The sequence below is a fragment of the Kogia breviceps genome, chromosome 7 (genome assembly GCF_026419965.1).
Source record: "Kogia breviceps isolate mKogBre1 chromosome 7, mKogBre1 haplotype 1, whole genome shotgun sequence".
Taxonomy (NCBI): Eukaryota; Metazoa; Chordata; class Mammalia; order Artiodactyla; family Physeteridae; genus Kogia; species Kogia breviceps.
Window position 1 is genome coordinate 14,573,704 of NC_081316.1, and position 13,947 is coordinate 14,587,650.

At 59.7% G+C, this 13,947-nt stretch overlaps 2 protein-coding genes across 3 annotated transcripts in view; one reads left to right on the plus strand and one right to left on the minus strand.

The window, feature by feature from the left end:
- Positions 1-11,198, plus strand: OTUB1 (OTU deubiquitinase, ubiquitin aldehyde binding 1). The gene is made up of 9 exons (XM_059070740.2): positions 1-165; positions 757-820; positions 2,305-2,769; positions 4,643-4,704; positions 4,935-5,033; positions 9,203-9,321; positions 9,567-9,651; positions 9,757-9,951; positions 10,088-11,198. Exons 3-9 carry the CDS (start codon positions 2,712-2,714, stop codon positions 10,283-10,285), a joined length of 816 nt encoding a protein of 271 aa, XP_058926723.1. The 5' UTR covers positions 1-165; positions 757-820; positions 2,305-2,711; the 3' UTR covers positions 10,286-11,198.
- A 141-nt stretch (positions 11,199-11,339) lies between these two features.
- The window catches only part of MACROD1 (mono-ADP ribosylhydrolase 1), a 152,236-nt gene continuing 149,628 nt past the window's right edge, over positions 11,340-13,947 (minus strand). The window contains exons 5-11 of one of the 2 annotated variants that reach the window (XM_059070738.2): positions 13,257-13,373; positions 12,650-12,771; positions 12,497-12,527; positions 12,238-12,311; positions 11,783-11,864; positions 11,659-11,695; positions 11,340-11,488 (exon numbers count right to left, since the gene is read on the minus strand). In XM_059070738.2, coding sequence (XP_058926721.1) covers positions 11,691-11,695; positions 11,783-11,864; positions 12,238-12,311; positions 12,497-12,527; positions 12,650-12,771; positions 13,257-13,373 — 431 coding nt within the window. In that variant the 3' untranslated portion in view covers positions 11,340-11,488; positions 11,659-11,690. Of the gene's footprint in view, positions 11,567-11,658; positions 11,696-11,782; positions 11,865-12,237; positions 12,312-12,496; positions 12,528-12,649; positions 12,772-13,256; positions 13,374-13,947 lie in introns of both variants that reach the window. The other variant, XM_067037557.1, reaches the window with a different exon arrangement.

The window sequence follows — 13,947 nt, forward strand, 5'->3', positions numbered from 1 at the left end:
GTGGTGTGAACCCTGCAGGCAAGTATCAACCCAGCCAGTGGCCCTGAAGTACTGCCCCTGCTCAGCTTCATCGGCCTGGGTGCACCATCAAAGCCTCCCTAGACCATGATTTGGGAGCTGGCTGCCTGTGGACCGTTGTGCATTCCTGCAGTGGCATCTCCAGAGGTCCGTTCCTGGGCTGGGCACGCCCCCACTGTTCCAACTTGGGCAGCTGCCTGGGATCACCGGGGCCTCATCTTTGGCGCACCTTGAGCCTTTCTTCCGGCCATGACTCTCCTGTGAGGACTGTGGCTTTCCCAAGGCCCATAGCATGTCCTGTTGCCCGGCCCCTTCCCCTGAGAGGTTGCGCGGGCCTGGGAGCCTTGTGGCTCTCTAGGGCCTCTGTGCCGCTCCATAAACTCTTCCTCTGTGGCTGAGGTTTCAAAGTCCCTGGGTCCTGGTACGGGGTCTCCTCTCCCTCCACCTGACAGAATCCTAGGGACAGAGATGTGGGGTCTGGACACATGCCAAGCCTGTGAGGAGGCATCTATGCCTTGTCGGTTCTATGGAAATAAAGTCCTGAGCTGCTGCCTGTCACCTTTGTGACTATTTCCAACAGCAGCCTGAACCCAAGCACCAGTGCTGCCTATTTCATTATAGGCCTCAGCAGGCAGGACCAGCAGTGCTGGACCATTTCTGGGTTTGCAAATTGGGAGGCAGAGGTAAACGTCTGGAACTATGCTGGTGATTCCTGGCAAATATGCTATTGTGTTTTAGATGCTTCAGGATAGAGAATCAAAACCCGAAAATGGTAAAAAGTACCAGGAGAGATGGAATGAGGGTAAGAGAACAGTTACTAACTACTAAATAAATTGGCGTGGAAAAGACTGGGGCAAAAGTTGACCATCCTGGGCTGGATTAAGAGCCAAAGTTTCCCCCTGGGCATTTCCTTCCCCTTCTGCCTGACGAGGGGTAGAGCGGGCAGCAGGTAGGAGGACCCCGCATTTACACACCCTGCATAGATTGAGGGTGCAGGTCTGTTCCTAAAGCCCCAGACCCTTGTGTGGGAGGGAGGCATTTACTTGGTGTTGGCAGCCTGCCTGCAGTCCAGCACTGGGCCACAAATGGATTCCTTCTCACTCTCCAGAGCAGCTGTGTTCTCTGTCCCCGCCATTAATCCCGATCCCAACTCCCCCTGAATGCCCTGCACCCCTCAGACTCCCTAGTCAAAGTAAGGAGTGGGGGTAAGGGTGGAGTTGTCTTATAGTTATTTTCAAGATTTTGTAAAGCCAAATAGAAACCATGTTTTTGCCATCAACTATCTTAGCTCATTTGGTAATACCAGTGCTACTGACTGAAGATCTGATTGGCAGTTACAGATTGCATTGTTAAAACTGGGAAAAGGAATGAACACTTCGGTAGGCATGGAATCCAAACAGGGTGGCCCTTTGCTTCCTAGAGTTTGGAAGCAACCCCAAGGCGCAGTGACCCAATAAATAATAATTTGCAATGTGGCTGGGACACAGACTTGGCATTTGTAGCGCTGCTGTGAGAGAGCCACTGTGGGCTGTGTGGTGAGCCTGGGCACCAAATGCCCCTGCTCGAGGGCTGGATGTAGCTGATAAAGCCATTAGATCACATTCCGCTCCTGTATTGTCACAAACCGAGGGATTTGATTGGAGCTCTGGCACGGCCTTCTCGGCCTTCTCAAGTGCTAACAGACCACCATCACTTCATGAAAAAAGGCCCTCCATAGTGAAAAGCTGACAACCAGAGCCCCAGACTGTAACCTCTCTAAATAACAGCATCTTTAGCATCCAAGGCCTTGCTACTTTTTAAGTTTTATTTTTAAATAATTCACAGACAATTTTAATAGGATACACAGAAAGATCCTGTCTACCTTTTCCCCACTTTTCCCCTATGGGTAACATCTTGCATTTGAAACTGTAGTACAGAATATTCCAGGATACTTATATATAATCAAGATAAAGAACATTTCCATCTCCACAAAGATTCTCTCCTATTTCTTTTTACAATCACACCCACCTCCCTGCTGCCCCCTACTCCTCCCTAGCCCTTGGCAACCACTAATCTGTTTTCCATTCTTATCAACTCCTTTCTTAAAAAATCCTCCAAAACGAAACACCCTGATTTTCTCATAACCAGAAGGGCAGGGAGTCCAAAGTTAGGTCCTTGACCCCAAGGGACATGTTCTCCCTGTCGTAAGCGGGACACCACAGTCCGCTCAGAACCGAGGCTCAGTGGAGAAGGGGCGGTGAAACCCAGGGCTCTGATATTAGCACGATTCCTGGTCTCCTCCACCAGGTGATCCTCAATCGCCTGCCCTGAGTTCTGGAGCCCGCAGCAGGAATGTTGCCTTGCGTGATTTTAATTTCATCTTCCTGCTTATCTCAATAACACAATCCGCGCTTCAAACTCCAGTGAAAAGAAAACTGAAGTGGCCCCAGGCGGCTCTTATCACCACCCGGCACCTTGGGAGCCTGGGAAGATGGAGCCGAGCGAGTGTGCGGCTGGAGGGTGGGCGGGGACTACCTTCCCTTTAACCTGCTTCCGCGGCGGCCCCACCGGACTGTGAGCCCCTCAGGTGACGGCGCCCGAGGGTATCCTGTTGCTAGGGGCGTTACCAAGGAGGGGCCACGAGGAGGGGCTCTCTTCCGGGAGGAGGGCAACTGGTAACCCGGAAGCGGTCGGCAGTGCGGCGCTGTTTAAAGATGGCGGCGGAGGAACCTCAGCAGCAGAAGCAGGAGCCGCTTGGCAGCGACTCCGAAGGTACCGACCGGGGGAGGGCTGTCCGGCCTGGGCTAGCGGGGGCGATGCTTGATGGCCGGTTCCCGAGGAGAGGCCAGGGGTGGGGCGGCCGGTGGCGAAGCGCGCGGACGGCCCCTTCCTCCGCCGCTTCCCCCCCTCCCCCTCACAATGGAAGTAGCCTCTGTCGCGACCCCCGGCCGGGCGGGTGGGCGGGCGGGCGAACGAGCGGGGCGGGCCCACGGCCTCGGCTCTTCTCCCTCGCTCGCTCCCGGGGCGGGGCCTAGGCCGCCCCGCCCAGCGCCCAGCCCCCTCCGTGCCGGGGCCGGGGCCGGGCGCCGGGCTCTCGGGTCCCCAGCTCTCCCGCCCCGGTCCTTGCAGTCAGCCCCGGGCCTCCTTCGGGCCCGGCTGTCCGCCTTCTCCAGAGCAGCCCGAGCCCGGGGGGGCGTCGAATTACGCCGGGCTGCGGAGCACAAAGGACTGGGTGGGCCGCTGGGGATGCTGCGGGCGGCCCGGGGTTGTGAGCGGCCGCAGGTGTGTGCCCCTGAGGGCAGCAGCCTTCGTTTCAGGTAGAGCCCCCTCTTCTGGCTTTGCAGCCTCTTTCCGCCTGTCTAGGCATTGTTTTCTTAGACCCCTGAAGAGTTGGACCTTTCAGAACGGTCCCATCCTCTTCACCCCTGAGTTAGACGCGGCGACTGAATAGGTCACTAGGCTGGGAGTGGGGACAGCGCTGTTGCAGGGCAGCATAGGGGATGCGTGGAGGCCCAGCTGAGGATCCGGGATGCTCAAGCTCAGAAGGATTGGCCTTAAAAATCATTCAGCACCCACCTCCCATTCTAATCGCACACTTGAGGGACTGAGCTTTCGGAGACCCAGCCCCCTAGAAGGGACTTGTTCAGGATCATGTAAGTTAAGAAAGAGCCAGGGCCAGGATTCAGATTTCCTGGCTCCTCACCAGTGGCTGCTCAGCGCGCGGGGCCCACAGGGTGGACCTGCCCAACCCACTGATGAGTATTTAACACTAGGTCTCGAAGGTAGCACTTCCTCATGACATTTCAGTGAAGAGGGAAGGTGGTGGTATTAGTCCCTCTTCACAGCTGAGGATAAGCCTCTGCAGTGAGGTAGCAGAGGAGAGTTATTGTGGTGAAGAGTGCAGGCTTTGAAATTAGACAAACCTGGGTTTGACCACAATTCTTAGACCTTGGGCACATTACTTCACCCGCCTGCATTTGTTTTGTTATCTGTAAAATGGGCACCATTAAGAATACCCAGGGGACTTCCCTGGTGGCGCAGTGGTTGAGAATCCGCCTGCCGATGCAGGGGACACGGGTTTGTGCCCCGGTTCGGGAGGATCCCACATGACGCGCGGCTAGGCCCGTGAGCCATGGCCGCTGAGCCTGCGCGTCCGGAGCCTGTGCTCCGCAACGGGAGAGGCCACAGCAGTGAGAGGCCCGTGTACCACACACACACAAAGAATACCCAGGATGGCAGGTGGAGGAAGGGTGTGATTGAGCAAAGTGCAGGCTCACAGGAAGCTCTCATCCAGCCCAAGACTCTGCCTCCTCATCTTTCTTTCCTCAAGAGACCCTGCCTGGCTCCAGAGCATTCCTGAGCTGCTGGAAAGTGATGTTCGAAAGCAGGGGAAAGGGTTTGTTAGAGCTTTAAGGGTGTACCTTGAGGGTGATCACCTTGGCCTCCTCACTTTAAAGATGAGAAAACTGAGGCCCAGGAAAGGAAAGGACTTTGCCAAGATCACACAGTTGGGGAGGAGCAGGGTGTGACGCAGGCTTCCAGATTCCAAGTCTGCCTTCCTCGCCTGCTCTTGTCCTCCGCCCAGCTGCCTGGAGTGGGGATAGCCAGGGCCCACTGTAATCCTTGGCCTTCTTCCTTCTTCCAGGTGTTAACTGTCTTGCCTACGATGAAGCCATCATGGCTCAGCAGGACCGAATTCAGCAAGAGGTGAGGGGCTGTGGCCAGCGGCCCTACTTTGGGGATGCATAGGGTGGACCTGAGGCCTATGTTTATCTCTACTTTGGAAGCCCCCTTCTCTCCAGGCTGAGCTGGGTACTAGATACCTTTATGGGGTGGTGGTCACTGTGCTCAGCAGCTCTCATTTAGGTGTTCTGGCTGATAGGTGTGGGTCACTCCGTTCACGTATCAGAACATGATGGATTTCCTGCCCTCTGCAGATTGCTGTGCAGAACCCTCTGGTCTCAGAGCGGCTGGAGCTCTCTGTCCTATACAAAGAGTATGCTGAGGATGACAACATCTATCAACAGAAGATCAAGGTGGGAGAGCCTGGCTGAGGGGGCAGGAAGAGCTCTCTGGTAGGGACAGGGCAGGAGCACGCCTGCTTCAGACCTGCTCCTCGCTGGGTCTGGCCTCAGAGAGGGTAGGATGTTGGGGGAGCCCTCTGGTTCATAAGCATGCAGACTCTGGAACCAAAAAGACCTCGATTCAAATCCTGACTGCCGCACAGCAGCCGTATCCTCAGCCGCTCCTTCGATGTCTCTTGAGCGTGGGGTCTCTGAGTTGTGGGGTCTTCATCTGTGAAATCAGGATGATGAAAGCGTCTGCCTACAGGGTGGTTGTGAGGTTGAGGGAGATGATGCCTGTGGGGCCTGGTGCAGGCTGCGGGGAGCTGATGCTCTCAGTGCTCACAGTGGGGCTGAGAGGGCTGGGGCCGGCTGCGGGACGAGGGTGGCAGCGGGGACACAGACCTGCATCCTGCTTCTGGGATGTGTGGAGAGGTAGTCAGCAGTGGGGAAAAGGGGCCTGCAGATCTTTGTGCAAGGCCCTGCTGCATCACTTACAAACAGGTAAGTCCTTTAACCACTCACTTCCTTCTCTGTGAGCTGGGAGTTTGAAACGCGACAGTATGTGTGAACTGTCTAATCGGCACAACCTAAGGGCTTAGTAAATTTTTTTAAAAAATTTTATTTACTTATTTATTTATTTTGGGCTGCATTGGATCTTCGTTGCTGCGCATGGGCTTTCTCTAGTTGCGGCGAGCGGGGGCTACTCTTCGTTGCGGTGCGCGGGCTTCTCATTGCGGTGGCTTCTCTTGTTGTGGAGTGTGGGCTCTAGGCACGCGGGCTTCGGTAGTTGTGGCACGCGGGCTCAGTAGTTGTGGCTTACGGGCTCTAGAGCGCAGGCTCAGTAGTTGTGGCGCGCGGGCTTAGTTGCTCCGCGGCATGTGGGATCTTCCTGGACCAGGGCTGGAACCTGTGTCCCCTGCATTGGCAGGTGGATTCTTAACCACTGCACCACCAGGGAAGTCCCAGGTTTAGTAAATATTACTCCTCCCCACTCTCCCCCAAAGATCAGAGATGCTTAGAACCTTCCACCTGAAAGGAGGGACCTTTGCGGTTAGCCATTTCAGGGGCCAGTCAGGTGACCCAGGTGATTGAAGGTGGCCGGGTCAGGTGGTGAACAGCCACGCCACAGCTTGGGTCAGCCAGTAGCAGGCAGTGGAAGCTCGTGGGGCGGATGGGAGTGTCCATGCGTGTCACTCCATCGGTGCTTCCAAGACAGGTCAGAGGTTATTTTGTTGTAAAATCTCCAGACTCCTAATAGTTGGCCGCTTATTCAGATTTAAAATGTGTGGGCCAAACAATGCACACAGATCCAGCTATGTGTGGCCTGTGGTCTCCTCTGACCCCTTGCTCAGGGTGTTTATGGTTTACCCAAGAGGCCTGTAGAGAGAGGAAGGCACGGGCTCTGGGGCCCAGTAGACCTGGATTTGAGTCCTGGCTTCACCCCTTCTGTGTGATCTTGGGCAACACCCTGGGAGGAGTAGGAAGATAATGGATATTAGCCCGCAGCAAAGGGCCTGGCAAAGAGTAAGTGCTCGGAATGATGCTGGTAGCTATTCTGGTAGTGGCAGTGATTTGGGCTCTTTGTACCCATTTTGTCCCGGTCATTTAACATTTCTGAGCACATGCTGTGGGCCAGGCACTGTTTTAGGTGCTGGAGATAGAGTGATGACTACAGCCGTCAACTCCCGCCCTCAAGGTGATGGTTCCTAGTGGAAAGACAGCCGTTAAATGAGAGGTAACCCTAATGTCTGTCAGAGGTGGTAGGTGCTGTGGAGAAAAGTGAAGCAGGACGAGGAGATCAGGAGTGGGAGGGTTTGTGGTTTTATTTTTTTTAAAATAAACTTATTTATTTATTTATTTATTGCTTTGTTGAGTCTGTTGCTGTGCGCGGGCTTTCTCTAGTTGCTGCAAGTGGGGGCTACTCTTTGTTGCAGTACGTGGGCTTCTCATTGCGGTGGCTTCTCTTGTTGGCTCTAGGCATGTGGGCTTCAGTAGTTGTGGGCATGGGTTCAGTAGTTGTGGCTCGCGGGCGGGCTTAGTTGCTCCACGGCATGTGGGATCTTCCCGGACCAGGGCTCAAACCCACATCCCCTGCATTGGCAGGTGGATTCTTAAGCAAGGTACCACCAGGGGAGTCCCTGGGTTTGCGGTTTTAAATATGGGGGGTTGTGAGTGATGAACTGAGAGGCAAGGGAGCAAGCTGGCGCGGCCGGCTGGGCAGAGCTGGGTGGGGGCCCGTGTGGCCGGAGCAGAGCGGGTAGGAGATGCGGGGGTTGGAGCTGAGAAAGGACTTGGAGGGAGCTATTTAATGGGTTTCTCCGGTTGCTGGTGGGCTGGGTGGGGATAGACCGAGCAGTGAGGTGGAGGCAGGGAGACCTGTGCAGAGGCTTGTGCAGTAAAACCAGCCGGAGACAGAGGGACGGCCAGGGCGGCTGAGTGGCCCAGGTGAGAAGCAGTTGGATGCGGGCACAGCCGAAGGGGTCTGCTGCTGGGTTGGATGGGGTGTGAGGGTGGAGTCGGCAGTGGCTGGGAGGTTTTGGCTCTGCAGCTGAAAGGTGGAGGGCGGGCAGTTGAGGGGAGGCTGGGAGGAGGTCAGGAGCCGTCTGAGGCAGTGGAGGCGAGGCAGTTGGGTGTGAGTCGAAGTTGGAGTTGAGGGCCAAGAAGGGGGCGGGTGAAGAGTTACATTGAAATCCCATGAGCCATGAGGTCAGGAGAGCGAGTAGAGCTGACGCTGAAGCTGCCCCAGGCCTGAGCAGGCTGTGTTGTTCACATGGCAGGGGCTGTGGATGGCCTGTGGTGTGGTTGTCTTCTGGCAGGGGACACGTGGGCTCTTGAGGAAGGGTGCTCTGTGGTTTGGTGGCGGCCGTGACCGCCACAGGTTAGATGAGGAGGGGCAGCGGTGAGGTTGGAGGACATGGAGAGGGTGGGCCCGGCAGCACGTGAAGGGAGGACAGAAGTGGGGCGGGTGCGGCACCACACAGTGGGTGCAGGTGGGCGCTGCTGAGTGGCTGGTCTGGGGAGGAGTGGGTTCGACCTTTGGGCTTAGGCTAAGGCCATCCGTGACCTTCACTAGAGTAAAAGCCTGCTGGGATGGAGTTCACAGCAGAAGAGAAATGGAGACAGTGGGCACAGACGGCTTCACTAGAAGCCCTACAGGAAAGCAGAGAAATTGGGTGGTATAGCTGGAAAGGAATTCACGGGAAGCAGAGCATTTTTTTCGAAGGGAGAACTGGTCTTGGGTTTATATGCTGATGGGTCTAAACGGGTCGGGAGAGAGAAATTGATGATGCGGGAGGAGAGGGGAGACTTCCTGGAACGGTGACCTGAATCCAAGAGAGGGGCGGCTCTGGTGGCCGCCTCAGGTGCTCCGAGGCTAGAGAGAGGGGCCGTGGGTGGGTGTGCTGCGGGGGCCGAGGGCCCTCAGTCAGAGAGGAAGCAGCGTCATCGGGAGGGTGACTGGGGGCGGCTTCAGGAGAACGAGAAGGTATGAGATAGGAGAAGGGGAGGGGCCCAGGCCAGGGGAGTGAGGCCTGCTTGCCCGACAGCACTGAGGGCCAGACCCCCCCCCGCCACTCATAGGGGAGGTCCAACAGGCAGAAGAAATTCCATTGAGCTGAGGAGGGAACTGGAAAAGAGCAAACAGTACCTGTGAGCGGGCAGGGTAGAGATTAGATGGGGGTGAGGGAGGCCGTTTCCCACTCTGGGGCTGTGTGGTAGGGGCCTCAGGTGTGGCACTCCACCCCGTACCCTAACTTGTTTGCCCTGGAGCTCTCAGGGTTTGAAAGGCTGTTCACTGGAAAAGCTGTGTCAGTCAGGGACCCATTCTCTTGCCTGTTTTTATGAAACAGCAGCCCTTCGGGCCCAGCAGCATGGCATACCCATTGGATGATGACCGCTTCAGCGACCCGTGCCCCCAGTGTGTCCATAACTCAGTTTCCTGGGGCTTCGGGGGCTCCTGGCACTGGGTTGCTAAGTGAGCCCCCACCCGAGTCAGCAGCCAAGGCTGCCAGGTGGCTGCTTGGAGCTCAGTTGCCACCCGCTTTGGTGTGACCTTTCTTGGGGGGGTGGTTTCTTGGCCCGCCATGGTTCTGGCCTGATGTTGACAGGCACGGGGTGGGCTGGGGGCTGCCTCTCCGCAGGACCTCCACAAAAAGTACTCATACATCCGCAAGACCAGGCCTGATGGAAACTGCTTCTATCGAGCTTTTGGATTCTCCCACTTGGAGGCGTTGCTGGATGACAGCAAGGAATTGCAGCGGTGAGGAGGGTGGCCACTTGGGCACAAAGGAAGCAGGTAGGGGAGGGTTCCACGAAGGGCTTGTGGGCCCCCTCCTCCCTCTTGATGACTGGGAGGCGCGGCTCCACCTGGGGCCCAGTGACAGGCTGCGCCTCTGCTTGGGGCTTGCGTCAGTGGCCATTCCCCCTCCCCGGGCTGGTCTCTCTGGGCCCCTGCTCTGCTGGCCTAGGAGCTCACGCCAGCCTCTTCTTCCCTTCCATCCACAGGTTCAAGGCTGTGTCCGCCAAGAGCAAAGAGGACCTGGTGTCCCAGGGCTTCACTGAGTTCACAATTGAGGATTTCCATAACACGGTGAGCCCGGCCGCCCGGTCAGCTCGAGTCGGGGGGGTGGCCCAGCTGTGGCAGGGTTGAGCCATCTCCTCCCTCATCTTGTCCTCTGTCCCCCTCGGGTGGCAGTTCATGGACCTGATCGAGCAGGTGGAGAAGCAGACCTCAGTGGCCGACCTGCTGGCCTCCTTCAACGACCAGAGCACCTCGGACTACCTGGTGGTCTACCTGCGGCTGCTCACCTCGGGCTACCTGCAGCGCGAGAGCAAGTTCTTTGAGCACTTCATCGAGGGTGGCCGGACCGTCAAGGAGTTCTGCCAGCAGGTGCTGCCCCCTCCCTACTCCTCAGACTCGGGCCCTTCTTTTCTCTCGTGCCTCGGTTGGGGAGCCCTGGGGCCGGGGGTGGGGGGCCGGGAGAGGGGCGCCGAGACGCGGGCTCTGAGCCGCCCCTGTGCCTCAGGAGGTGGAGCCCATGTGCAAGGAGAGCGACCACATCCACATCATTGCGCTGGCCCAGGCGCTCAGCGTCTCCATCCAGGTGGAGTACATGGACCGCGGCGAGGGCGGCACCACCAACCCCCACATCTTCCCCGAGGGCTCCGAGCCCAAGGTCTACCTTCTCTACCGGCCTGGACACTACGATATCCTCTACAAATAGGGCTGGCCTTGGCCTGCCGCTGCCCTGCCTGCCCTCCCCTCTGCCAGGCGCTAGACATGTACAGAGGTTTTTTTGTGGTTGTAAATGGTCATACTTCACTCCCCCATCCCCTTCCCTGTCATACGACCTTCCGTGTTTTATTAAAGGGGACGCTGGTGGTGAGCCGCGTGTGTGCGTGTCCCTGCTCTGCTGCCGCCCGCCTGGCTGCTCTGTGCCTGGCTGCCCCCCTTCCCCTCAGGTGGGTTCCTCTCAGCCTTCCACCTGTCCACCCCCAAGCTTCCCCGCCAGGAGCAGTTTTGAGGGGGCTAGGCCTCTTGGGGATCCCTCCTGCTTATTGGGGTTCTGCTTCCTTCCCTTCAGGCCTCTGCCTCTTCCCTTTTTAGCTGGCCAGGAGCTTCCATGGGGATGTGGAAGTTCCTCAGAGACTTGCCCAGGGACCCAGGACCACCAAAGCGTCAAGCTGCTCCCTCATAGGCCCCGCCTCCACCCTGCTGGCCTGGCCAGGGCCTGGGTTGCCTGCCTTCCATCAGGGGTCTGCATGGTGGAGGAGTCCCGGGTGGAGAGGGCTGGCGTGATTGTCGGGCCTGGCTCAGGGCAGGTGCAGGAGCGGGGGCACCCCAGAGCACCCCAGGTGGTGCCAACCAGGCAGGGGAGGGGCAGTCCTCAAGCCTGTGCTTGGTCCTCCATGCCCAGGCCGAGCAGGGCTTGCCAGGCCACCATTCTCTTCCCACCGCTCCCCTCGGCCTGCTGCCTGTGCCTGCTTTGCACCCCCACTGCTTGGGCCGCGGTGTCTGCATCACCTTCCTTTTTGCCTTCACCTCTTTTCTTCCCCCCGGCACATGTGGGGTCTCGGCCCCCAGGCTGTGAGCTCCTTGGGGGCAGGCCCTCAATAAATGTGAAGTGCTGCTGCCCACCTCTGCTGTCCGGCCCGTGCCTCCACCTGCCTGGCTCACCGAGAGCTCTCGCCAGCACCTTCAAGCCAAAGCACCTGTCCACACCTGGGCTGCTTCCCTCACCCCCACCCCCACCCCCCAAGCCAGGGCTGAGACAGTAGGAGCTGCAACAGTAGTGGTCTTTATTAGAATAGAGGCTGCTGAGGGGGCAGGGGGTGGAGGGAAAGAATAAGGTGGCCAAGCCAGGCCCTGCTGCAGGCTTCCACGACTTCTTAGAGCTGGGAGCGCGGTCCGGTAGGCCCAGACGAGTCTGTGGGCAAAGCCAGTAGGTCCGAGCATGTGGGCCGTGGGCCTCCCCCAGCCTCCCAGGCTTGCCTCCCTGGCTTCCCTGCGTGGGGGTGAGCGGAGCGCGGGGTGAGCGGGTGTGTTAGTGGGCACGAGGTTAGTGGGCAGCCACATGGAGGGCCAGGCCCTGCTTACCAGTCCTGGTCAGGGTAGGCGGCAGGCTGCCGTCACGCTGGAAGGCAGAGGACAGTGAGAGCCCGCCCGGGGTGGATGGGGGCGGGGCAGGGGCTGGCCGGGGCGCGCACCACGGGGTACGTACCGACGGGGAAGTAGTGGGGGAAGCGTTGCCGGTAGATGTTTTCGTCCTTCTCCAGGAACACGCAAATGATCAGCCGGTCCACCTGCGCCAGGGCCTTTTCAGCCTGGGCGGAAGCCACCCACACCCCGCCTCCCCGGTCTTAACACCGCCCCGCCCCGCCCCAGCAGGTTTTCACCTGCCTCGCCCTTGGGGCGCTTTTCGACCTGAGTTTAGAGCTCAGGCTGCAGAAGGGGCTCATGGTGTGGTGTGCTATTGCCTTCTCGCACTACCCTGCGCCCTGGTTGCAGGGGAGGAAACAGCCCCGAGGAAAGGAGAGGGGACGCAGAGAGCAATGGCAAGGCCTGAACCTCCTGTGCCCGGCACTCTGCACGTGGCTGCCGGGGCTGGTCAGCGGGGCCGGGGTGCGCCCCGCCACCCACCCCCGTCTGGTCCTCTTGGCTGGGCCCAGGCCTCACCTTGTCCTTGTGCTGCTCCAGCCACTCGCGCAACGCGGTCAGCACTACCTCGGCCGCCGCCTCGTTAGGGTAGCCTGCGGACCGGACCCGGTGGGGCGGGAGTGAGTCCCAAGCTCCCACCCGTTCCTCGCCGCTTCGCCTCGGCTCCCACCCGCCTCCGTACTGGGCTCCTCCCCCTGCCCCGCCCTCCCGGGCCCCTCCCTGCGTCTGGGCCCACCCGCTGCCCACCCGCGCCCTTCCTCCTCTAGACCCCACTCACCAAACACTCCTGTGGAGATACAGGGGAACGCCTGGGGTGGGGGGGGGTGAGAAGGGATTGGGGACCGCGTCACTCTCCGCTCCGCCTCCCGCCAGGCCGTGCCCCGCCCCCGGCTTCACGTCGTCCCCGCCCCCGCCGCCTGGCGCCCCTCACCACCGAGCGGAGCCGGTGCTCCAGCAGCAGGTCAAGGCTGCTCAAGTAGCAGCTGCGGAGCTCGGCAGCCTGGCTGGCGCTGGGCTCTCCGTGGGCGATGGGTCCCACCGTGTGGATGACATCTGTGGGAGGCGACGAGATCAGACCGGCCGGGGGCTCCGTGCGGTCCTCGGCTTTCCCTCCTGCCGGCCTGGGCCCTGGAGCGGACAGGAAACAAGCCCCCTCCTCCCCAAGTTCTGAGACTCCCCGGGGAAGGACCCCACTCAGGTCGGCACGCAGGTGTACCCTCGAGCCTCAGTTCACGCCTCCACAGACACAGGCAGGCTCACACTGGGGCCCTCCCCACATCTGTAGGCACCCGGCTGAGGCAATGGGGCGTTGCCTCCTTAGCTCTTACCCTCCCTTCAAGTCCCGGCCCCTCCCCAGGCTCCACGCATCCCCTCCCGCCACCGGCTTCCTGGGGAAGGCGAGGAGGGGCCAGGTCCTGGCACTTCAGCGGGGGAGGCCTCCAGCAATTCTGTGGGGGGTGCACCCCTAATCCCCAGTTACAGCACTCACACAGGCGCCCTGTCTGCGCCCCACCGGGATGGGAGTGTCGGGGACTCACACTTGGCCGGCAGCCGGTAGCCGCAGGTGATCTTTGCCTTGCCGGTCTCGCAGCTCTGAAGGGTCCTGCACTCGTCGGTGAGGAGGGGTCCGGCGGCCCGGTGGATGCAGCCGTCCACTGCAGGGGACGAGGCAGTGAGCCTTGGGGTTCCCCGCTGCACGCCTGAGCCCGTTTTACAGAGAAGGCCGAGGCCCACAGACCGAATACTCCCGATACCCTGGCTGTGCTGGGACTCACAGGCACCTCGCCTTTCTCCCGCGACCTCCAGACGCTCCCTCACCCCTCCACCCCCTACCCCCACCCCTGGTCCCACACTTGTTTCACCTCTAGGGAAATCGAGGCGGAGACAGGGGCTAAAGTGGGCCCCGGCGGGAGCCGGCGCAGACTGGCCGGCAGGGGGCGCGCCCGGCCCGCCCTGCTCTTTCCTGGGCTCTCGGTAGGGGCGCGGGAGGGGTTGGGGTCTCTCCGGGCCGAGGTGGCTCCGGGAGGCAGGGTCCGGGACGGCAGGAACCGCAGCCCGAGCCGGGCTAGGGGTAAGTCCGCCCTCCCGGCTCCGGCCCGGACGCGCCGCGGGCCCCGCTACCAGTCGCCGCCTCCGCGCCAGGAGCCCAGGGTCCCAAGGTCGACCTCCCAAGGCGAGGCCCTTCGGACCTACTTTACAAACTCTGAAGACCCACTTTACAGACGCGGA